We start from the raw sequence: 25,398 nt of genomic DNA, 5'->3' as shown, positions 1-25,398 counted from the left end.
AGATACTTTTAAAATGTGACTACATTTAACACCTGAACAAATTGTTAGCAAAATGTAACAAGCTCTGTGGATTTGAGCCTGCTGACTACAGAGCTTTGACTGATTTAGCTCCAGGCGTAGGCTACCTTCGATGTCCAAAGCCATTAGTGATTCCTGTACTATTAAAGCGCTGCTCCAGGGTACCCATTTCCTTGCATTAATGTCTAACTTCCACCACAGCAAATCAAAGGCTTATTCCAACGCCGCTGCCTACCTTAGTACGCTCCGCAAATAATACAGGTTAGAGAGCTCGGGGGGCTTTCGATGGCCAGAGTGAAATGGAGAGAGACAGAAACATGCCACTTTTTTCTCGTTACATTTGAAAGCAGAACAATTTATTATCAAGAACAAGAATATCAAACAAGAGAGAGGAAAAAAAGTTCCATCGGTTTCATAAACTTGTTTTCACTGCAATTTGATCACTTAAACGCTTCCAGCACAGAGAGAATGATTCATTAAGCTCGGCGACTCTTCCATTTAATTTTACACCTCTAGGTACAGTTTCTCTTTTTCTTGTTTCTGCCTTATTGTGTAAATATAACTGCTCCGTGGACACCAGAGATCACAATAGTAGTTATAAAGAGGCTATTCAAAGGGGTTCGGAGTGTCAGTTTCGTAAAGTGCTTTATGGCCCCTTGTTGTCCTCATCGGGGCTCCTTTGTGTCCCATCAGAAATCAGGGTTTCTTATTGCCAGTCGAAGGTGCGCTTCACCAGCCTGAAGAAGGTTCGGTTGTGTTCCTGCAGGTAGGAGCGGAGCTGTTGGAGGACGGTGCTGTTGACGGCAGGGTGAGGACGTCCTTTAGACTCGTGGAGACATCGCTCTCGACCGTCACTTCGGATGCAGTAAAAGCCCTTGGTCTGGTTGAAGTAGAAGTTGGAGGACACTATCCTGGGGGGCAAGTTCAGGAAGCGCTCCACCTTCTGAAGCTCCGGCAGGGGGTCGTGGATCAGGGCGTCCCCATCTACGATGTGTATTTGCTCCAGGGGGAAGTGACGCAGCCAGTTGCGCATGTGGATGTCGTAGAGGCTCCTCTGGATGGCCTTGTACCGGACGTTTAGCGCGCCGTTGCGCACCAGCAGGTTTTCGATGGCCTGAACCGGCTTGTGGTTCTCCAGCCGGTTGAAGTACACCTGGGTGTAGTCAGAGATGACGCGCTCAGCCGGGTCTCGTAAGATCAGCAGCAGCTTTATGGAGGAGTTCATGGCACAAATGCGTTCCGGCGCGAGGGCTGACGTGAAGTAACCCGGAGTTTTCTCCACCGTGATCTGGTGGGGATACGAATAGGGCATCAGGTCACGGTACCACTCGAAGCCCTTGGCATAGTTCTCATCCCAGTCAAAGAAGTGCACCTCAGTGGCAGCGGCGGCGACCTCGGGGTGTATGTCCAGCATCTCCAAAAGTGCCCTTGTCCCCCCTTTGCGTACCCCGATAATGATACTATGTGGGGCTCTTTTACTTGTTCCCGGTGGTGGCGAGGAGGGCACATCTCCAGAGACATTAACTGCTAGTCCAGAATCGAGGTCCATGGGGTCCAGTGTTATCCCAAATCCTGTCTGGAGGAACTCAGGAGGGGCAGCGTATGTCTGGAGGACCAGAAGAAAGGCTGAGGTCAGAAAACAAGCCATGCTGAGGAGCCGAGCAGTTGGACAGAATCTGATACGGCGGACAGTCGTTTAGGTGTGGACCAGATCCGTCTCGGGAATCTCGGGCGTGAGAGTGGCAGGAAGTGCAGTCTTTGTCTGCACTTGGATTTGAACTGGAGGAGGTGGTGAAATCATCGGCAGTCCACAGCACATCTGCGGGGAGGAACAAAGAAAGAAAAGAAAGGTTTTCAGATTTCAGCTACACGGAGCAGAATGAAAGAACTGCAGTAAAACGGCTCTTTCCTCTTTCCCCTGAAAAAGGCAATGGAGCCATAAATACAAACTATGTCTGTTATAATTGTATCAGCTCAAAAGAATAATCTCGGTTCATCTTCCTTTCGAGTTTCTTTTCATCTTCCCTCTCCCCATCTGTTTCCTCCTCTCACTGTATAGACTCACTTCCAATTGATACTGTAATTTCCCTGGCTGAGAAACATTTAACCCGACAGCTCGTTAGAAAACGTGCCTGAGATATGCAAGTGTGCCTGAAGGCCAGAAGACGAGGCCAGAGCGCTTTGTGCTTCCTCACCCGGTCAAAACCCAAAGCCAGAGTCAATAAACTGGACGTGCACCGAAACGACGGCACCCGCAGGCGAACAAAGACAAATTTATTGCAGGAAATCAAATGAGTTCCCACTTCGAGGTGACTTTGATTTTCTATACATGGCAGGAAAGATCAATGTGAAATTCAGCAAACACAAGGAGGAGGATTTACAGCATTAGAGCAGATTTATAATATTGCTGAAGAGCCCTTCAGAAACCATGGGAAAATTCAGACCTGGATTTTTTCAGCCTTATTTTTTTTTGTCAAATAGTTTGCCTTCACCTAACCAAGAAAAACATGTTGAAAATGTCCCGGCGCTCCAAAGCAAACAGCAACGAGTTCAAACAGCTTTTCTTTTTTTTTAAATGTCATGGAATTAATTTAAAAAATAAAAGTCTTAGGATACTTTCAGGAGGAAAACAATCTGAGAAAGATGGTGCTTGTACTGTGTTAGTCAAAACAACAGGGCTGGGCTATGCAAACACTCGGCTTCAGCAGCAAAGGTCACGGTAAGGTAATCCAAACAAACAGAAATATTCCTGCCCTGCAACACACAGACACACACAGACACACACAGACACAGCAACATTCTGGATTCATACAGGAAATACTTGATGCTATTAGTTACAGATCTTCTCATACCTTTTCAAAAACTACAACACAATTGGGCTTGTAGCTCGAAGGGGATAAACTCAGCATCACTGTCTGGAGATGCCATTTATTATATCACATCTTTCCCGCTTTAAAGGTCAAATTTTTGCATAAATTTCATACCACATGACGAGGTGAAATTGTTCCACAAAACACCAAGTTAGTGGTTAAACTGTAGTCAAAAATAAAAACAGAAATATAATAAAATAAAAACAAAGCCTGTTTGTGAGACTTGTGATTATTAATTCTGTTATAAATCAATGTGAAAGAGATGAATCATTTTGAATGGACTGCTCTGCTTTTCGTTTCGTCGCTTTTAAGGGCTATAAACATTTCACACTCATGGGGGTTCAGTATCTGGAGGAGTTGGGTATCAAACTGTTCTATCTCCTGAGTCAGACTTCTGTTTTTGGTGGCCAGCGTTTATTATAAAGTCTCCTCCTGTACAAACACTGAACCTCAGGCACAGTAAATCATTAGAGTTAACTCTCTAATGAGGAACATAATTACCGATGTGCATTGCACGATCCTACGATGCCACCGCCGGCCTCGTCGTTCAACCGTATAAACCAAGCTGACGACACACGGTCAGGCTCTGGCGCTCCGATCTGTGGACTCCAGTTTTGGGGGCCGACCTGCACCGCGGGGCCCAGGGTTGCACAAGGAGGCACTTATGTGCTGTGACAGCAGTGCCTGCCTGTCAGCATGTCCCCAGCAGAGAGCTGCCAAGTCCAATGCTAACAGCCAGGCCGCCAGACGAGCTTTCTGTCTCATTCAATTCCCCGCACTCCTCTCAGAGCACACCGCCACCTGGAAGGAGTCATTGTTTCACATTCCACTGGGCCTTATTGCTTTATTCAGCTCTTGATGTATATCTATCCAGCTTTTCATTTGGCACATGCCAGCCACCCTATCTGGCAGACCACTTAACCAGGATTATTTGTGCTCAGCACAGCGGGGCCAGTGGAAGGTTACACAGCACAGGTTGGACGAAGAAGACCTGACAGAATATATCACTCCTTTTTTTGGGGGGGAGTCTGCCTATTTTTCTACTGTGTACTTCCTCCAGGCTTTTGGAGGTGCACCATCTTAAATCCTCCATCGGGGAGCGTGTGAAGGTGTGGTCGGATCAAATCTGGCAAGATGAAATTTCCCAGTGGCAAAATGCAGGAGTACCTGTCGATGCTACAGAGAGGACTGAAAGAAAGTCGAAGAGATGTCCTTGAACTCATTGTGTGTCCTTGAACTCACTTCCATGTTCTGCTGCTTGTTTTTCTCACTGCAGTAATGATGGCGGATACAGTGATCCAACCGTTTCATCGCCGTCGTCTTAGAATTCAGTGAAATTCAGCATTTTAAATTTCAGTGTAGGCAAATACTAATCATTTTCATTTGCTGCACAGCAAGCAGCAATGAACAGTGAGAAAGCTGTTTTATCGTAACAGCGTTAAAGTCAGACATATTAACATTCGACATTAAAGCATTAAAGCATTACAGTTAGCTCGGTATCAAAAACTGAAAGCGGACGTCCACTGCAGCTCTGAAAAGGAAATACTAAATACAATAATCCTGCATTATATCTACCGACCATCAGGGGGCAACTCCACAAGTTCAGAGATCTGAAGTCAACAACCCTGAACCTGAACTTTGCACTTTGTCCATCCATCCATCCATCTTCAACCCCCTTTTCCAAAGTCGGGTTACAGCTTTAGCAACTTTGCGCTCCGACTGCATCAGAAATTCAAGGTTGCTTTGAATGCTGACCATTGATTGGCCTGTGAGGGTGAAGACGGCTTAGGCTTTTATCAGTGCATGAGTTTGGCACACGCCCAATTGTTCTTTCATATTTAGCAGCGACATTTGATGAAAGGAGCGCTTCGCAGTCTTTAAAAGTGTGTGAGGGAACAGTCAGGTGCCATTTGTCTGCCCAAACAGGTGAGAGCTCCGAAGTTAATATGAAGCTCCAGCGGTCCGAGACAAATCAAGTCAATCTTTCCTTTTTCCAGACAGTGTTATTAAAATAGACTGGAAAGTGACAAATATCAGGGGGCGGCTCCACCGGTTGTAAAGAGTCAGATTGGATTGTAGTCTGGCCCACTTCTGACGTGATTTATTAGCTCATTAAATGTTTTCCTGATGAGCCTATAGTCTCAGTCTCTAGTGTCAAATCTTCAACACAATATGATGTTCATCTTTTAAAACGATGGTCCCACATAAGAGGCACATAGGCCATAAATCAGGGGATGGATTGGGGGCGTGGCTACTGTGCGATTGACAGACTGCACTACCCAATCAGAATAGAGTACAGAGCAGGTCAGATCCACCTTCTCCACCAAATATAGTGGCAAATGCTCAGAACGAGAGTAATCGGAGGGTTGGGGCATTTTTCATGTTTGTAACAGTCACATTCAGCCACGCTGGGAGGAAAATGCTCCTGTCAATTGAATAAGGGTGAAGCAAATTGCAGTTTCAGCACACTGACTGAATTTGTTCTGCATAATAACTGTGAGCAGGCACTAATATGCTCAAACTGCTTCGTGACACTCGGCCTCCATGCATGAGGCCTGCACTTGACCATTATCTGGGCTTTAAAACTTGTCTGGTAGCACGACTAAAGTGCTGCCTGCTCCCTGAGCTGAGAGCACAGCCAGCAGATCTGCGCTATATCCATTATGCCCCAGCAGGATTAGAGGAGGGCTGGCGAGGTTCTCAGCGCCACAGGAAGCCAGGTTCCACTAATTAACCCAAACAGCCACTTCCATACATCTACAGAACAAAGCCTCATTCATATTCAGCAGGGCTGTGGTGGGCAGCAGGTATCGTACGGGGCAGCTGTGTTATTTTTTAAAAAGGGTGCTCATTAGAGACATTACTACAAAACAATTATCACTGCAATAAAGCTTGATTACATAGAGTGGATTTTGTGCAATTAAATAGATTTAATTCAAGTGAGAAAGTTGAATTTATTTGTCATCATTACTGTTTCTTTTATTTATCCCCCCCTTTTTTTTTTTTAATACAACCCAAATCTGCAGTGGAACTGATGTGATGACAAACCTCTTTATCTCCCGGTTATTTGTGGCCCTTTTTCCAGCTCGGTCTCTTGGATCTTTGTTTCACTGGCTCCCGGCATTGTTAGGTGACCTCTTGTAAAATGCACTACTGCCCCCCTCAAAAAAAAACAACAAACAAGAAATAACAAACTATCACTTGAGATGCAGGAACACACTCACCTTCATTCTATTTTCCTCTGCACTTTCCCCTTTGCTCCTGCTCCTCTCGCTCTCCTGTTCCCTCCAACACCAACGGCTCTTGAGAAGCCAGTAGAATATATTTTCCACCCACACACGTCCAACTGTAACTCTGAAACTCTACTCCCACATGCCGGATATATTCTAAATTATGAATGCAATTTCATTCACAGTAGAATTTCTGCCTTAATTTATTAATTTCTGTTACAACCTCTGGTGTAAGCGTCTTGTTGAGGACAGAGATGTATGATTCCTTCTCCCCTCCTTGACTTTATTTTTAGATATGCATTCAGCACCCACCTCACCTCAGCTTTGTTTTTCCCCAGGCCCGGCACAGTTATTACAAAAACTGTTCATATTCATTTTTGGAGCAAAAACAAGAGCAGAAAGTAGAAAAATAAAAGTCTTAACTCCTGTCATGGTGTTAAATATCCAAAACACAAAAAATACACTCTGCATCAGTAGGCAGGGGATTTTGAAGGGACACCTTGAACACTGCTGAGGATTTTAATCCACTCACTGAGCCAACTTGACCATAATGTTAAGAAATAATGAAAGAGAAGTCCTCATCTATTTGGATTACTGTTATATTACAGCCACTTATTGGTGAGTTTAGAGGTTGGAGGCTGCCGTAGCGTGAGAACAGACTGTTGCCACTTTAGATCTGGTCAGGTAAGAAGGGAATGAATAATGCTCTCCCTTCTTTTAGAAACTAGAAAGCAGCGGTGACCTTGACTGAGGTGCCGAAAAGCAAGGCATTAACCTTCCAGCTATCCTGTTGACCTGCTCAGTGGTAAATGGCTGAATGGCCCAAAACCACGAGTCACGAGTTTTTCCTGCATGAAGGTTCAGAGTTTTTGTCTGCAGGTTTGCAACCGCAACTCGTTTTGAATATGTGACGAGTCTCGCTCTCTCTTAGCCGAGCTCATTTGTTTAACAGAATATGTCCAGAAACAAAATGAAAAAATGTCCAACAATGAGTCCACACATTCATCACGATAAAACTATCAGTCCTGTAATCTATTCTAGTTTGTGGTGCTGTTGATGGGACATTAATAAGATGCAGAAACGAGCTCCTGTTATTTAACCTCAGCTCAGTGATATAAATGGGATGGACAGAAGAGGAGATGAAACACACACACACAAAAAAAACCCAAAATGCTCATGATTTTAAATCAATGCCTCTGTGAAACAACATTACAGCTGACATGAAAGTGGGATTTGCTGCATAGTTTTTGTTAGGTGTACCTGATGAGCACCGCAGAGGCCTGTGTGACAGTAATCCTCCCCTCTGGGGCCACCTGGTGGATTACCATCTCAAGATGATGTCATGATTTTCCTGTCACGGGCATTGACAGTATTTCCATTTAATGTCTTACCAACCTGGATAATTATTATCTCTGCTGTCTTGGGATAATGTACAGCAATCACAATAATGCGCTCTAATCCCCGGTCCCTCGTACTTCAATCCACAAATATTCCTCCCACCATGACACCAAGAGGCCTCAGCCCTCGTTAGTAAAACGTCTTGCACTGTTTTTTCACAATCAGTTCCAAGTAGTCAGTATTTCTCTGTTCCTGCTGCTGGATGTTTGACCCGCTAAGAGATTAAAGTTGAGCTCTCAGCTGTTAATGTCTTGTGATTTATATATCGTGGACAGCTTTTACATATTGGTTCTATTTCTCTAAGTGACAAACAACATTTTAATGTCCGGGCTGAACAACAAAATCATTTCTAATCTCAAACATCCACCACGGAGTCAGCCCCTGCTTTGTGAAGCCTCCAGTTTGTAGGTTTGCTGTTGCCATCTTTTTTTTTTTAAGAAACCATATTTGGCTTTGGTGAGATGATGGAAACCTTGAGCAGACTTTCACCGATCTACGCCATAATTAGGACATCTGGTATCTAATATTGATACCGATGGGTCTATCTGACACCTCTGTGGCATTTCACACAGCACGGCTGAGGATGAAGAGACAACATTTCCTTGTTTTGAGAATAAATTACAAAGCGGCCCTGATGGTAAGCAATATTTGTCTATTTTAGGAGAGCATGAGTAAGACAATGACCTAATCCACACCCACATGTTGGCGCAGGCATTCATTAGGGACTCTTGGGGGGGTGTAATCTGTCATTTTGCTGGTACACCCAGACATTCATGGCTTCAGGCACTAATTATACTGTTTTAACTGTGATCTTCTGTACATCGGCTTAAACCTTCACACGTCGTGGTCTTTGCAGCTCTTTTTTTTCTTGCGAATTGATTCTGTGTGCTACGTCGTCTCTTCCAATTACCAACCCTTCTGCCCACCGCCATCTGTGCCCAAGTAAAACACAAGTCACCAAACTTCAATAAGGTTCATAAACAAATATATGCTTATGCTACATTGGCAGAATTTGCAGGAAAGATAGATCCGTATCAAGAGACACATCTAACATTTTACATTAATTTGTTGCTGTTGGTTTTCTGGATTTTTGCAAGGGTCAAATGCTGCACAGAGCCACAAAGATTAATTTGGCCAAATCAATAACTCTCCAGTTACCGAGCCCCAACATCATAGTTCAACTGACAGCGTGTCCCTTCAGCAGCCTGTTACCTCACTGAATTCCCCGGACCAGGCTTCTCTCAGGTTAGCTTTGACATCCGTCAGTGCTCAAAGATTTATTTCAAGCATCAACTGACATTGTCTGGACTCCCAGGAGGCATTTTCTCAGGAAAAATTGGCCGTCTTGCTCATCACCCTGGAATGAATGGAGGCAAACAATCGTGGGGACGCTGACTCACTCGGCGGAAGTGTCCCGCAATCGGTCAGAAACAACAACAGACTATGCGAAGGAATTCAATCAGAGGCTGGCCTGATGATCCTCATTCAGCCTGCCACCTCTGATAAAGCACCTCTGCTTTCCACAGCATCCAGACCTCGCCCCCCCCTCCCCCTTCTTCACGCCTCCTGCTGCAGCAGCTTCCTCGCCACCACCACAGAGATAAAGCTAATTCTTCTCAGCCAATTTATGTTCATGTAATTCTTATCATGCTTCTCCCATCAAACCTTTCCTGGTTCCCACCATGAGTTTGATCTCCTTCGTGTAAAGTAATTGCTCTGCAGTTCAACGCAGAGGGAACTCTCTGAAATGCCGACTTAATCAAAACAAATGCACCAACTTTCTCTCCCTTCTTGGGTCGGAGCCTTCGGAAAAGCTGATGCTGTTCTTCAGTCTCGCAGGCATCCTGCAAACTGCAATATACACATACATTATGGATGAATTACTTCATCAAATAAAAAGCAGGGCATGTTGTAATGAACTGTGAGGATACTCTTAATCTTTGATGAGGCCAATCTGATGAATAGTTTAATGAGGAAAAAAAAACCTATGGGAAGCCCTGTTGGGTGCTGACAAAGATATCAGCTCTGATGAGCAAAGTGCAGAAAATGCACAATGTTTAGAGACTTTTAAAACCTTCTGCTGTTTATTAAACTCCATCAATCTTGCAGCTCATACACACCGTTAAGTTACACCACAAAAGCAAATCCACCTCAGATGATTCTTGAGTCAGGTACTGTGCAATCTGGACTCCAGAACAACGCAAGAAGACCTACGAACTAATGTATAGGTGCGTCGGGGCGTGGCGAGGTCAACTCAGTTACCGTGCGCTTATTTCCAAAAGCTCCAGCTGGTGTGTGCAGTTCTACATAACTTGGAAAACCTCTCTCTCTCTGGCAGTAAAGCATCCCCATTGGAAAGCGCACGCCACAGATCTGCCAGCATTTTCCCGCCATCACAAATATGTATTCAGCACAGCAGAACCCGAGGTTTAGTATTTGGACCTTCTGTGATGTGCTGTTGGCTGCCAAGCACTGAAGTGATTCAACACCGGGGCTGCAGTTAGCGAGCTGATAATAATGGTTCAACTTAAAAAATGTTTCCCCCGCGGGGGTGTCCTGAATTTGCTCGCATCACAAGTCGAGGCAGTAACAGTTAGATGTGTCAGTGCTGGTTGCGATGCTCCCTGCAGAACGCACTGTAGAAAAAGCAAGAGGGAATACACGGTGAGAAGGAACAAAGCCCCCCTGAGGTGGAAGCATTTCCCAGAAACCTGCAACTAAACAATCCAAACTTTACAGTTTCTTACTGGCAATCAGAAAAACTCTGGCAGCTGCACAGAGAAGGACCTTGAACCTGAACTTTGCACTTCATCTGCATCAGTAATTCAAGTTGTTGCTTCAACGGCCGATCATTGATTATAACGGGATCAGAAGGATTGGCCTGTGTCGGCGGAGGATGAGATCGACATTTGCTAAGTCGCTCTTTCATATATACCCACAGCATTTGATTAAAAGAGGATTTATGGAGAGCCTCGAAGTTTTTAAGTATATGTAAAAGAAATATTCTATTACCTGTGGGGAACAGGTGAGATCTCTGAAGCTAATATGAAGCTCCAGCGGTCTGAAACAAATCAAGTCAATCTTTCCTACTTCCACTTCTTTGTTTCCACCAGACTGCATTTTTCTTGTCAGCTATAATGGAAGATTGTTTTCAAAAATGGGAACTTCACTAAATATAGTCTGTATATAAAAATGGACGCACCCTCCAGGCGCTGAAAACACTGAAGTGCCTGCTCATTCTCCTAATGGCCGTTCTATCTAAATGATTAGCTCCGTAAACGTTTTCCTAATGAGTTTATGGTCTCAGTCTCTAGTTTCAAGTCTTCATTGCAGCATAATCTTCATTTTTTTTGATGATGGCCTCACTTAGATACCCATATCTGCCTGACGACCAGGATGGAGTCCAGAGCAAGCCAATGGGTGACGTGGTGGTGGGTCGACAGTTTAACTGTGAGATATTAGCATGTTTAAAAGGCAAAACGAGGCTTTCAAACATCCCAGCCTTCTGGAACAAAAATACCTCCACAGATCGTTGGTTGTTTTGACTGACCTACAGCCCAAAGTCGAAAGAAAGATATTCCCTTCGATCAAAATTCAATTCTTCTTTTAGTATTTTCTTTCTTATTTAATCAAATCAGAAATGCTTAAACCTGGTTCAGCTCTTCGACTATATAACTGCAGTCCGTATATTCTCAGAATGACTCGGCATCGTCTGCTGAGCACAGCTGGTGACACCGGCATCTTGGAGGCAAATAAAATCAGTCGCCTCTGAGCTCAACTTTGAGCAACATCCTTGTAATTTCCTACTCGCAGGGTAAACTAGATTGTAAGGGAAGTGTTTATCTATAATAACAATCTCCACCTCCATTTCTCGGGGCCGACTCTCTGCGTCTCTGGCAGGGAGTTCTTCAGAGGTCTGCTTGGGCAGACGCGTGAGCCATCATCGCTCCACGTGGCCGTGGGAAGCGCCATCATTACATTGTTTACTGCGTTTGCCTTTTGCGCGTCTTCACACCATTGCTGATAAGTGCTGCTGCTGCTAGCTGGCCAGCCGTACCTCCGTGCTAAATATCCTCTCCGTCTGACAGGAGATGAAAACCCTCCAGCCAGCAGAGCTTTACGTCTGTTTTTAAGCCGAACTTCCAGCACGGATCTATTTACAGACGTTTTCAAGGAAGGCTAACCAGAAGTATTGGCGCTCTCTGTTACTTTATACCTTCTCCCCCTTTTTTCTCTCTGGCAAAGCGGTGCGAGTGCAGTCCTGCCGTACACCTCCTGTGTTCAGCCTGCATAGCGAGGTGGGATTCGCCATCAGTTCAAATCACTAGAGCATGCACAAAGTGAGATGAAAGGTGGTGGGGGTGATGGTGGTGGTGGTGCTGGGGGAGTCACTCCTGGCTCTAACTGAATTTAATACATGTGAAAAGGAAAACAGAGCTGTTAAGTGAGGTACATGGGGAGAATCCAAACTCATTTAAATGGCAGAAAAGACCTGTCTGCAACTTAATGACAATATCTGTGAGAGTGCAGCTCCGGCTATGTGACAGAATCAGGTTAAGAAGAGAGGATGAATAAAAACATCATGTCACTTCAGCAGGGTGACTTTCGAAGCAGAGCAGAGTCTTGTCTCTGCTGTTGTGACGGTAAACCCACAAGCTAATGTTAGAGCCCTGCTACAGCTTATGAATATTTAATATCATTTTTATATTTCTCCCCACCCAAAAAAAAAAAAAAAAAAACAGAGCACAAGCAGTCTGAATTTTATCCTTTTTAAAATCACCGTGGCTGCATATTGAAATGATGCCCAGGCCAAAGATTAATCAACTTCAAGTACAAGACAAGTCTTATCAGAACTACACAAGAACTTACAGTACGAGGACTTCTCACTGTCAGTTTCCTCTGCGTCCTTTTGTTTCAGCCCTCTTCATGAATTAGTCATCAGCCCCCCCACCGCCGCCGCCACTATTCCCCTTTGGCTTATTGCTCGTTCCGCCGCCTCCGTGGTCCTGCAAAACCTACTGAAGTGTTTATGGGAGATAAGAGGCAAAGGAGGTCGCAGGCCCAATAACTCCTTTTATCACCCCATGTTCTGCAGCGAGGGCCGATTTTATGGGGGAATTTGCTGAAGACGAATTCTTAATTAGAGAAGTTTGTGGACCCAGCACCGGGGACCTAAAGGGGGAATAAAGAATGGGAGAGAGGGCGTCTGCAGGCCTGCTCGTTGTTGTTCTTGTTGTTGTTGTCGTTTGTTGCCGCATCTTCAAACAAAAATGAAGAAAGAAATATTATTGGGAAAAGCAGAGCCTTTTTTTATTCTCTTAAAGGGCTTGTGAAGCCTGTTTGGTTGGAGGTGTGAATGCTGTTTGTGTAAACAAGGCTGAGTCCTTTAGAAATTAGTTCAGCTTATTGATTTTCTTCTGGGCTCATCTTTATTAAAGGAGTCTACCTTGTCAATGGAATCACAGCCTCAGCCATTAAGGTGAGTTGATTCTATTTCCCATTATTGTAAATTCCTGCCCAGGAGACTTAAATGGCTCAGGTTAATAGGAAATGCAATGTTTTGTTTTCCTGGGATTATCTTGTTAGCCAAAAAGTTAGAGAAAAATAATATGAAACTTTGATTTTATGCACTTTGAAAACCAATGACTGAGTCCTGCCATGAACATTTACTCTATCGAGCATTAAATTTGGTCTATTAAATTAAACGTAATGGTGCCGGAGGGAATACGCATTTCGGTAGCCATACCACACGTTAGCATCGCTCTGCAAAAAGCCAGAATGATGTTTGATATTAGCTTGCAGAAAATAAAATGGGAAAAATAAACTGGCAGACTTTGTTCAGCTGGATGAGTTTATTAGCACTAATGAAACATTAAATAGCCTGAATACAATCAACAGCAGCACAAAGCTGATGTTAAAAAAAGCCAAGGCTAATTAACGAACTGCACAGAGGTCACGTGACTTCCTGAACTTCCTTCAGATTGATTTGACTCTGATTTCTTCCTAAAAAAGCTTTTCCTCTGACAAAGTTAGTGACAGTTTATGTAACAACTTTTCCTGCTTGTCATGATGATGTTAATCATGGAGCTGTTTGTTAGAGATGTTAATCTGTTGACCGTTCACAGACGACTACTTTGTCGTTGGGTTTTGTTTTTTTTGTTGTGTTTTGTTATAAATTTATCTGGAAAGACTGTGTGTGTTATTAAGCTGTGTTATTATAACCTGAAAACTGGAGCTAATGCTGAAGAGCCTTAAACTGTCATTCTATATAATGACCATTAGCAGGGTTTGTAAAAAGAAGTCAGATTGTGTTGAAGTCTATGGAAAAATGTCCCTCCTACTCCCTGATTTTTCAGTTCGGTGAACATTTTCCTGATGGTGTTAGTCTGTAGTTTCAAGTCTTCAACAGAACATGGTGTTCTTTTTTTTAAATTATGAGGGAAATAGACCAGGAAGGAGCGGATTGATTAGGGGGCGGGGTTTATTGTGAGACTGGCAGACATGCTGTACAACAAGAAGGCTTCAAAATGGCTCACAAACCAATTAGCTGCCGTTGGTGGCTATGTATGAGATTTACTCACTGAGGCTGCATTTCTGTATTTTAGGAAAAGATGCTTACATGATAAATAAAAAAAAAAGACTTTTTTTACATTTCTGTTTTACATCCTTCTGTTCAGTGTGTGAGACATTCTCTTAGCACCAAATTCTTGTCACATTTTCTTCCGATATTTAGGAGCGTCACCTTTGATAAATATGAACAGGGTGGGGACGATTGCTCAAATTTTAATTTCCTGTGTGAATCATGTGTTCCCAGTTTCCTGGATATTCACGGAGAATTAAAAAAAATTAAGAAAAAGAAAAAAGAAAAAAATTAATTACACTTTTTCCTGGTCCAGGGGAGAGGGAGCTCGTCCTTGATTGCATCATTTTAAAACTCCATAATTATCTCAACTCCGTAGCAACAATAAAGAAGGAAGATAGATGGGTCACATTTTCTCCAGTGGACTCTAAAACCGAGACAGGGCTCAGAATCTGTCTCATTTTACTTCAAAAAATAAAAAAATATATAAACATGGCAAGAAGTGGAGCGGTTGCTGAGGTTAACCCGACAGAATCAAACTACTAAATTTAGAAAACAGTGAAACAATGGAACATCAGTGGAGAAGAGTGATGCAATCCGCTGTGTTCCTCGCTCATCAGCCCCTGCTGCAAAACCCAGATTAACCATCTTTCACTTCATTTAGATAGTGGATTGTTTTGGGGTTTGCCTGATTATATCTGTCTCAAGCACACACCATGCTTCTATTGGTATTTAGCAAAGATTAGCTTTAAATTGATGATTAACCTTTGTAATCCTTCATGCATATTGAAAATGGCTTGCTTGTCTTTACCACAGCCACACAAAAGAGAGGCTGTATTATCGTCGGGGAAAATTGAGGCTCTGAAAGCAAATGAGGCAGCGTTATCTGCCTGTTGCTTGGATGGATAATGAAGACGAATCTTCAGACTAGAGAGCCATCTCATAATGAATCCAAACAGATGACTTCTTTTGCATTCTTGGCGTGCATCTTTTAATAAAACTTCACTGTGACCCTGACGAGCTTACGCCGCCCTTATTTTGCAAGGAAGCAGAATTCACTGGCGGGGAGTGAGGGGCCACCATTGTTTAGATGGCTGTATTAGAGACTAATCACACATTAAATGAGTAATTTCTCCATATTTAACTCCAACTGCGGGGGTAATGGTTTAATTTGCCAGGCGATGAGTTTTCCCATGTGGAGGGCTCCTTGCATTAAATCATAGGCCAGTATAACAGCATCTGTTGATCTGGAAACCCTCAATGCACAGACACAGCAGCCCAAATGTCTCAGAGCAGAACGTAATTTAGACTAACTTGGAGACAAAGACTCAAACACAACATAAACTTACATACCTGTGTTTGAAAAAAACAAAACATGCTGTTACTTTAGATATTAAAACTGCAATACGAGGAATTTTGCTCCTCGTTTGAATATTGGAGTTGGTCAGATAAAGTTTCAATAATATCTTGATTGACTTTATTGCATTAACAGATAAAAATGATGATCACTACTGGAGCGCTTATTGAATATATGATACCCATCCATTCATTTCTTATCTTTACTGCAGCTGTCTGTGACAGAGCTGACGTGCAGGCAAACAACATTCATTATTTTAATATAACAGTTTGATATTTTGGTATTTTTGCTGAACAATGAAAAAGTACTTATCACCGACTGCAATTGCTGCAATTAAATTTTCCTTTATTTTCTTAATTCTGGGTGTATTTCATATGAGAATATGAAATATCACTCACCAGCTTCCTTCCAAAGCTCTCAAACAGGAACCTCCAGTGTGGTCCCTGACAATAACCAAAACGCCCTCCTTTGTACTGTTACGCACACAGCTGAGATGCGGATGGTATATTATTCTTTCACTCCTTGAGAGGCTGACTTCTGAAGCAGATCATGCCCCCCCACCCTAACTCACACACACTACAAATCTTATTGCAGTTTTTTAAAGGGATATGTTGTAAAAAAAAAAAAAAGAAACAGTGGGATGAAAACTAATTCTGAAGGTGAGGGTCAATTTCTGTCCTGATTTTTTATTGGGGCTGATTTAGCCCCGAGTTATTCTCTGAACTGGGACAGTTTTCATCACACATTCATGCTCCAAACCAACCTGATGACACACGATAAGAAACTGGGCAAAAATACGCTGGAAGATCAGCAGGATAAATACTGTACAGAATATTCACAGCGACATATTTCAGCATATCTTCTGCACCTGACACTGAAATGCAGCTTTGTAAGAGTTAAGTTAAATTATAAGAATATGTGAATATTGAAACACAGATTTGGATGAGATGCATGAATGCACTCTCAGCCAAACGTACCAGATACCACAAAGAAGTCAAACATTTTTAAATAAAAATCACTTGCAGATCATTTGCTTGAATTCTGTTTAAAAGATTTTATGACTCTTTCTTCTTTTTCCCAGATGATGATGAAAAAACTATCAGCAAACATTAAATTAACGGTTATCCTCTTATGCCCAAATTATCACATCTCAGACTTATTAAATGATCAAACAACAAACTTAATGATAAACATGTTGAACATCTGCTGCATACAGAAGATTTGTGAGAACAACAAATGATGTAATTATGAGATTCGAATCAGTAAACAAACATGGTATCAACTGGAATGGGGAAATAAACACATCAGCAAGAGAACGTGGATAAATTCAAAAGTTAATCTCAATATATTTTTAATATCTAAATAAGCTTTAAAACTACTCAGCTATTTAGTGTCACATTGATTAGATCTTTAAATTACACTGTAACAAACACATTTTCTATCTTTCTCTCTTCAAGCTTTGAGTAGCAGTCACAGATTCACTGTGCAACCCTGAAAAAAGGAAAAAAGCTTTAACTGTAAATAAAATTATAAAGTGAGCAACTGTCACCACGCCGGCAGCAGTTGTTAGAAAAGCCGCTATCACAGCCGCTTTACAAGTAATTGACACGAGCAGAGATGTTTTAGGTTAGACATGTGGCTCAGTCTAAAGGGAAGAGTTGGGCGGGGTGGGGGGGCTAATTATAAGTTATTATAGTGTTCCAGCTCCAGCCACACGTGACACCTCTTCTTCCTGCTGATCTTCCTCCCACTTAGCTACAGATTCCCTAACGACACCTACGGACTCCGGTCTGTAATGGAGTTAAACATCTTGTAAATGTTGAGATGTTAGTCAGGCAGAACTGTTGAAGAGGTTTCCAGGTACTGAAGAAGGCTGTGGAGAGTGGAAAGTGTTGAGTGATTTAGCGGGTTGTTTGTGTCACTGTTAGAAACATGTTACTGTGATCTTCACTACTGTTAAACAATTAAATTCATTTTAAATTATTCTAGAAATCTTTTCCTTTGATTTGCCGGCATATATTTATATTATTTGCACTCAGAGCTCAGAGACAGTGTAGCTCTAACTACCCTGGAAGACGGACAAGCTCCTGTCCTCTCTCTGTCAGTCTGCAGTGTATATATTGGCTGCCCGGTGCTCCCCAGCTGGTTTGCCGCTTGCTCCGGTCCAAATTTCCCCCAGGTCTGGTGTCAGTAACACAGACAGTCCTAACAACCTCCACCAACGAGTCAGGGCATCTCGGACTTTGCCCAAAAGCCAAAATCCAGCGATACGAAAGCCCTGCACAGCAGCGACAGCTCAGCTCTCCCCTGCTTGTTAAGGTCATTGCAGCATATGGTAATAATTGGATTGATCTACACATCATCCACAGTATGGAGGCTGAACAGGCAGAAGACAATAACAGAGACCTGAGTAAATAAAGCAACCTAAAGCACCAACAGGTCTATCACGCCCAATCTGTATAACATGATTTAGTGTTAGAGTCAATGCTAAAGCGATTGATTATCACATTAATTATAGATTATTTTCCAGTTTAAATGATGTGGACCATCTATACCCATCTAACCCCTAACCCTACAATATGATATTCCAATCCTAAATCAGTGACTAAAGCATCATAGAGCTGAAATGAAAATCATCACGGACTTCACTTGAAATCCTTCCAATGAAATTATTTAGGTTCAGTGAACGACATTGCGTTCTGCTTTGTTCCTGTTCAGTCTCTGTGTAACTCTGTTGAAATCCACGAAGGGCTTTCTGCTCTTTTAAGTTCATAGTTTCAGGAGCATCTTAGGTCGGAAAGAATCAACACTTTTATTCTCCTGAATTAAAGTGACACCAAGGTGCAGGAAATGAGTGAGAAGCAACCTTTTCCTCTTCATAACAAGAAAAGCCACTTTAGTTAGAAGATCATCAACTGATCACATGAAATAACTGTCTATTTTTCATATTCATATATTCAGTTGTCTTTTTCAGCTCTTTTCCAAAAATTAGAAAAACGTGGCTGAGGAGTATCATATTTCACAGTTCAATTTCAAGGTTTGTACGAGAAGTGCTGCCCTTTGAGGTGGGAAAAGGAGACACTCGTCTGGGTAACCAGCAACACGGACAGCACCCGTTAACCTTCAGCATTTCTCTCCCCACTTCTTGTTTCTTAAAACCAAAATGCCAAATAAAGGTGTAAAAAAAAAACACCTTAAAGATCACTTCAGATAGAAAACTTAGTAGTCTGCTGTAATTGACCAGCAATCTCCTCTTCTTCCACACGGAGTGCTGAGGCTTCAGCCATTACACCGCAGAGCCATCCAGCTCCCAGCTACAAATAAAGCAGAGCCACATTTAGCCACTGGCAAACAGCGCTAATAAACTACATCCCTGTGTTTATTCATCGCCTTACAGCATTAAAACCAGGCAAACTTTGGCAATCCATCTGTGTGTTTGTGCCTGAACACATGAGGGTAGACTGTGGGAGGCTTTCCATCCAATCACAAATGAGGACCACTGATGCTATTTTTCCTACACTGGGCGGGAGAAAAGATGCCCCCCCCCAAAACCAGACAGACAAGTCTTTGTTAAATGTTTGCTGCAGTCTACTTGCAAAATACTTGGAAAATACCTGCTAGACAGTTTTCTAATCATTCCTCGACTTCAGGAGCTGCTCAGCTCTGTTGAAAGCTTAACGAGGACTAAAAGTCTTGATCTGGAGTACAAAGTGAGGACTTTATGTGTTTCACCTCCTCTCTGCTTAGGGTGGAAATCAAGGCTCAGATTGTCTGCGCTGACTTTGTTAGGTGCCCGACCTTCCCACAATAAACCTAAATCAATATCTCTGGAGATCAAATTTCATATTCAAACAAACCCTGAACAAATGTCAAATATTGCTTCTGGGGGTGGCGAGGCTGCGAGCCAGGAGGACCCACCAACACTTGACATTTTGTTCTCTTGAGTAATCATCTGCTACTGTAAAATTACTCCCAGTGATGTGTGAGAGAAAAGGAAAAGCCAAACTAAAGCAGTATCTTCTATAACAAATGAAAACATTTGCTCTTTAAAAAAAAAACAACAATGTAAGAACCGGCCTCATTTCATCAAAACGATACTGAAATATTCAATCCAGCAAACAGCTGAGCAACATATTTCACCAGCAGAGATCTCATATCACTGTCTGTTACTTTCCTTGCTTCAGTCTCACAAAACTGCACACACACCCACACAAAATAAATTGATACATATGGTGGTGCTGAGGCATCTGAATCAAAACAAACCTCACTCTACATGACGGGGTCGTGAGCCCTTCAATGTAGCAGATAGCATTTATCTGACAAATACGACAAGACATGGGTGTGATATAAAAAACAGCAAGTATGACACGCAGTCTGCAATAATGAGGGATGTGGCTGCCTCATCTGAGACAGACGGAGAAGAAAGGTAATGAATAAATAACTTATCCCGTCATCAAGTGGAATGATAAATCTACATCACAACAATTGACAACGATGGCGGCGTCAGGCTTTTCTGATGAAAAACCGGCCCATGAAATGCGCTCAGTGGAAGGCGTCGCTCCCCTCCTCACCCGCCCCGTCCTATTATTTCACAGCGGCAGTAAATTAAGGAGGAAAAAGCCTGTTGTCTGATTCTGTCATCAAATCCTACGTGCCTCTAATAAGGTTTTCCCAAAGGCTGAGTTCAGGCTCAGAGGCTTTTGATGATGAAGTTGCAGCTCCCGGGTCCCTGCCGGTGACAGCTTCGATGCTGCCTTTTAATACTATGCAGTTGGTGTACATGGAAGGATGCAACCCCTGAGATACTGCACGTAGCATATGGACCAAGGTGGCTCCTTGCTCCGCCGCCTGCTGCACGCTCATGAATTATGGAATTTGGCACAAATATGCAAATCTGGGCATTAGCCTAGTTATGCTCCTGTACTGTAAGTTACAGTGACTTATCTATTATGTATGAACCAAGTATTGGAGTGAAGAGGTCCTGGCAGCCGGCTTCACGGCCCTCAGTTGCTCACTTTCACACTATGAAAGAGTCGGCGAAGCAAGGGAGGTAGCTCCAAAACACTCGCTCTGCGGCTCTGAAGACTTGGGAGAATTAGAGTTTGTTTCCATGCTCAATTGCCAAGCTACTTAAAATAACAATGGCTGCCACAGGATTTGGAAGCCTATGAGATATGTAGGGAATAAGCATGAAGTTGCTGCTAATCCTCTAATTTACCCCCACAAGGCTGATATGAAATGCTAGTCTGATTAGTAATCAGTCCACGAGGGATCCGGCCAACTCCACAGGCGCTCACTAAAAGATCTGAGTCTGTATGACATTACCATCACAATTCCGGAAGAATGATTGTACTAGGCTGACCTAATCATCATCGTGTAAATATCCAAAATCAAGAAGCCAGCGGGACGGAGACCCCACCAGGTCAAACAGCTCCATTTTAAAATCATGCTCATATTCCGCTCAGGCCGAGAGGAATAATGGTAATGAACGGTTCCTGCGGCGCCGAGAGGAACACGGGGAATCATTAACTCGGATCAAAGTCAGCCATCAGACACATGACAGCTGACAATTTCTGTTTAAACCGGAGTAATCATACCTGTCTCCTTGTGAACCCGGTTGCCGTGGAAACAGGAGGAAGCCACTCCTTCACACTGCCCCATCGTCGAACCGATATAATTAGCTTCTGATTCTCCTCGCTTTCTGTGTCTGGACGTTTAAACTGTAGTTATACTGCAGCTTGTCTGACTGATTCTCCATTTTGAAAAAAAACAAAAAACAAAAACAAAACAAAACAAAAACTTTTTTTGTGGTAACAAGCTTTGTGCCTCTGGGTGAACGTTTCCATGGAAGTGTCAGATTGACATTTGACAGCCAGCAGTGCTATCAGAGGCCCCGACAGCTGTGGTGCACGATGAAGTGAAGCACATTGTACTATATTTTATAGCACAGGAATATTAAAGGAGGTGTAAACAATACTGGAGATACACTATCCAAATGTCAACACAACAACAAGACAAATAGAAAACACAAAGTGGCCAAAAAAACTGCTGAGGAGGAGTGAGGGCTAATCAATGTGCCAATCACGCTGTAGCCACGCCCCTCTACTTCATCAGCTGCTTTAAGATGTATTTAACTTCTAAAATGGGACCAACATTTAAAAAAAAGGGAACATCATGTTAAAGACTGGAAAAAAAAGAAGCTGAGACTTTAAACTCATTAAGACGTAATAAATCAAGGGAGACGAAGACACATGTTCCAATAGATTTCAATGCAAACCGACTTCTTTTTGGAACCAGAGGAGTCGCCCCCTGATGAGCCAATCAACCCAAGGCAGGATGGGATTTTTCCAGCCATCTCTCAGTCTTGACAAGGTGATTGTGTGGTGGAGTACACCCCGCCGTCACTAGCTTGTTGTCTGCAGTCTCAATCAGTTTCTGTCAAATCTCCAAACCCGGATTTTAGACTCTTCTCTCTCCTTCCCCCGTTCAACCTTCATTTGGCGCCGCCCGTCAGGATACATCGAAGTTGCCATCTTTTTTTTTTAATCAAAAAGCCTGCAGTTTTTCTGTGACCTGGGCACCAACATGTGGGGTCACAGAGGAAAACGTTGCCTGGCTGGTTTACTGCGCAGAAATAAAGGTTATACTGCAAACTGCTTATAGTTGAATGAGATTATAGCACAGTCAGTGTCAGTCTGAGCCAAAAAATTCACACAAATGAATTGGGCGGGGGAGGTTTGCTGTTACTGTCCCTGCAGAAAAGTGAAGCATAAAAAACTCTTTAATTTCCTCTTTTTGATGATTACAAATAGACCAAATAGGTGACCAAATAAAGAGCCAACAAAACAAATAGCAAAGCTCTATAATCTAATTTCTTAACAAACACAAATTTTAATTTCAGCTGGAAATGAAGCCCTTGAGATTGCATCAGGCACATTTTACAGCAGAAAACACTGGTTCTTTCATGAAAGCTCTTTTATCTCCTAATAAGGACGAGCATCAACCAACAGCCCCCATCACAAAAGAGGAAAAAGAGTCAGGAATCCATTTGCATTTTTAACAAATGTTCCCGCATGCCGCGGTTTTTCATTCTCTAATTCAACAAACAAAAAGTTCATCAAATATTAATGCCACCCTCTTGTTTTTTCTTCTATTTCTCCTGATTATTTGAAAAAAAAAAAAAAAAAGTTGAGGAAAAGAAAATACACTTCTGTTTTGTTCTTGGTCTCTTCCACTCTGGTGGAGCCAACTGGAAAAACTCCATCAAACAAAGCATCACAACAGGAAATTGTGCTCCAAAAACATTTTCACCTCCTCCTCCTCTTTTCTATACTACTCACATGAAAGTCTCCACACATTGTGAAGTATCATCTGCTGACCCCGAGTATTTGTCCAGCCATACATCACTGAGACACCTTTAGCTTGGGGGATTTAGAAATCACACCTCCTCCCCCCAACTATGGTTAGCTTTACAGCCTCACTCTGATACTCTCATTGTCTCTTACCGCAACTTTACTCGCACGTTTTGTTTTTTAGTCAAACACAAAAAACAAACACAAAAAAAGAGGAATAAAAATCTGTCCCAGTAGAATGAACAGTGGGCCCATTCACACAGATTAGTCGGGTATGAAAATAACGAGGGTGACCCCTGTTTCATCTTGACCTTTTGACCAATTGAATTTCCCACTGCTGCTTTGGCCTCTCAGTCTTTTTATAAATTCATTGAATTACATTGTCTACTTTTACTGCGTTCAACATAACCATCATAACCAAAAAAAAACATCTAATTAGATTGTTTTTCTTTTTAGGTTTAATTTCAATTTTCCAGATTTCTAAAGACCTTACGAACAAAAACAGGAAATTTACTTCAGTAGATCTACAGCACGATCAGAGAAAAATAAAGCTGGAGTGTGTTTTCCTTTACAGTAACTGCACAGCATCTCTCAAAGTAATGAGCAGTCTACTCACATAAAGAAACTGTGAGAACATTAACACCCCCACCCAGCTTTCAGAAACATGGTTGCTAAGCGCTGCCTGTGACTAAAAATTGCAAAAGCATGAATGTTTTTTAAACACTCCCCAATTAGAGCCCACTTTTAGCCATGGGACAGGATGGGGATGCTGCTGCTGGGGGAGGGGTGGGGGGGACAGGACGGGCAGGAGGGGGGAGAACAGTGCATTTCATTTGAATTTCATCAGAGAACTTATCCTAGGCAAACACCGGCTGGTGCCTTTGAGAAAAATCCTGCAGCTTCAAGCACCAGCTCGCACAGGCCAACACCCACATGCTCATAATTAAAGGTGAATTGCACAGCCTGTGGCAATTTGCATCCTACTGGAGTTTCACTAGGTGAGTCTGACACCAGATACAGGGTATGTGGCGCAGAGGGAAACGCAACGAGAGGTTACATCAATACCAGGACTAACCAGAAGAAGAGCAGTGGTGGGAACCATTAGTGACACAAGCCTGATTAAGTCTGCACATCCGGAAACATCAAGTCCAACTAAGACATCTTTCAGCTTCCATCCATCGCCCTTCTTTCAATCAATTCCCAACTTTGAACATTTAAGAAACTTTTAATGCCCAAACCTGGTCATTAGAAGTTGATTTTATTTTATTTATTTATTCTACCATTTTTTTTCTCAACACCACATCTCACCGATTGGATCCACAAAGCATTATTTTCCAGGAATCTTATAAAGCTAATTTATTGGTTGGTGCATTTTAATTAGTTTGATCAATACTCCATTACAGAAGGATTTAGATGTGAACTGCAGGAGAAGCCAAAGGACTCATTTCACATGAACGATCCCGTTTCCAAATGCCAGAGATTCCGTTCAGCTCGCGGCGCGCTGATACTGGATTTACTGGACTGCTTAATGACTGATCAACTAAGTCCAGAGCATGAAACATCCTTTTGTCAGACATCGGAAATTCAAATGTTGCATAAAAGTGCGTGTGTGAGTGTGACAGAGAAAGAGAGAGAGAGAAGGAGAGAGAGGTCGAGCTGCGTTGTTCCACAGCGGTGTGTTTCTCTCAGACTAACTGAAGGAAACCCTGATGGGGAAAATGTGGTTACCTCCGGATCAGTCCCGGATCTCAGCTGGTCTCCCGGGTCAGATATGCTCTCAGCGGAGGAGGATGATGATGGTGGTGCTGATGCTGATGCTGAAGCTCGGAGCGCACTTCTGCGCACCGCCGGTCCGCACAGAGGAGAAGCGTCGGTCTCTGCTCCTGGCCGCTCTCATCACTGATTCATCTGAAGGCAGACGGCGGAGAGAGGCTGCTGGAGGAGGAGGAGGAGGAAGAGGAGGAGGAAGAGGAGGAGGGAGACGGAGTCCTTGATTATTCAAAGTGGATAACTCAGCTCCGGCTCGGGCGGACGGAGCAGCCGGTGCAGGCTGCTGGAAGGAGGGCAGAGTTGTGCTCCAGCCGTCGCTGTGCGTGCAGACAGGAGGGAGGAGGAGGGAGGAGCCGTCTGCGTCAGATGATCAGGCCAAGGTGTTCTCCAGGAGCCTCTGCAACAAGCTGCGGCCGAGCTGAGCTGCTCTTCATGCTCACACTCCCGCTGGTGTGGACATGTATATCTGAGGATCCATATCCAAACAGAACCTGCTGTTCAATTTGATCATTATTATGAATTGCGCGTATTTTTTGTGGATGATTTAAGATTAAACCTAAAAGGGGGATATGTTCTGAAATATAAGTCCAGTGATGCTCCTTCTTGTTCCTGCTGTTTTCCACGTGTTACTTTCTGATATTCACTGTTTGGTGGCAGACTCATAATCTCTAATTATTTTTTCCAGACTCATTGGTGGTGGTGGTGTCGGGGTTCTGTTGGTCCTGGAAGCAGGAACAGCTGATTGAGTATGAATGTTTTCTGAAAGTTTGATTGCTCTGATTAAATGTCATCTTAAAGTACGTGCTCTGAATTCCCTGAACGG

General features: G+C 43.0%; 1 protein-coding gene across 1 annotated transcript; it reads right to left on the bottom strand.

Annotated features, from left to right (window-relative positions):
* Nucleotides 1-417: 417 nt before the first annotated feature.
* hs3st1l1 (heparan sulfate (glucosamine) 3-O-sulfotransferase 1-like1) lies at nt 418-24,863 on the bottom strand. Its single transcript, XM_029521523.1, has 2 exons — nt 24,534-24,863; nt 418-1,837 (listed from the first exon to the last, which is right to left on the bottom strand). The coding sequence occupies exon 2, from the start codon at nt 1,664-1,666 to the stop codon at nt 725-727; it is 942 nt and encodes a 313-aa protein (XP_029377383.1). The 5' UTR covers nt 1,667-1,837; nt 24,534-24,863; the 3' UTR covers nt 418-724.
* Nucleotides 24,864-25,398: the final 535 nt, after the last annotated feature.

The sequence above is a fragment of the Echeneis naucrates genome, chromosome 15, assembly GCF_900963305.1.
Source record: "Echeneis naucrates chromosome 15, fEcheNa1.1, whole genome shotgun sequence".
Lineage (NCBI taxonomy): Eukaryota > Metazoa > Chordata > Actinopteri > Carangiformes > Echeneidae > Echeneis > Echeneis naucrates.
This window is presented reverse-complemented; position numbering and strand designations above follow the sequence as displayed.

Coding starts and splice junctions, on each gene's coding strand:
- hs3st1l1 (XM_029521523.1), bottom strand. CDS start 1,666: ATGGCTTGTTTTCTGACCTCAGCCTTTCTTCTGGTCCTCCAGACATAC.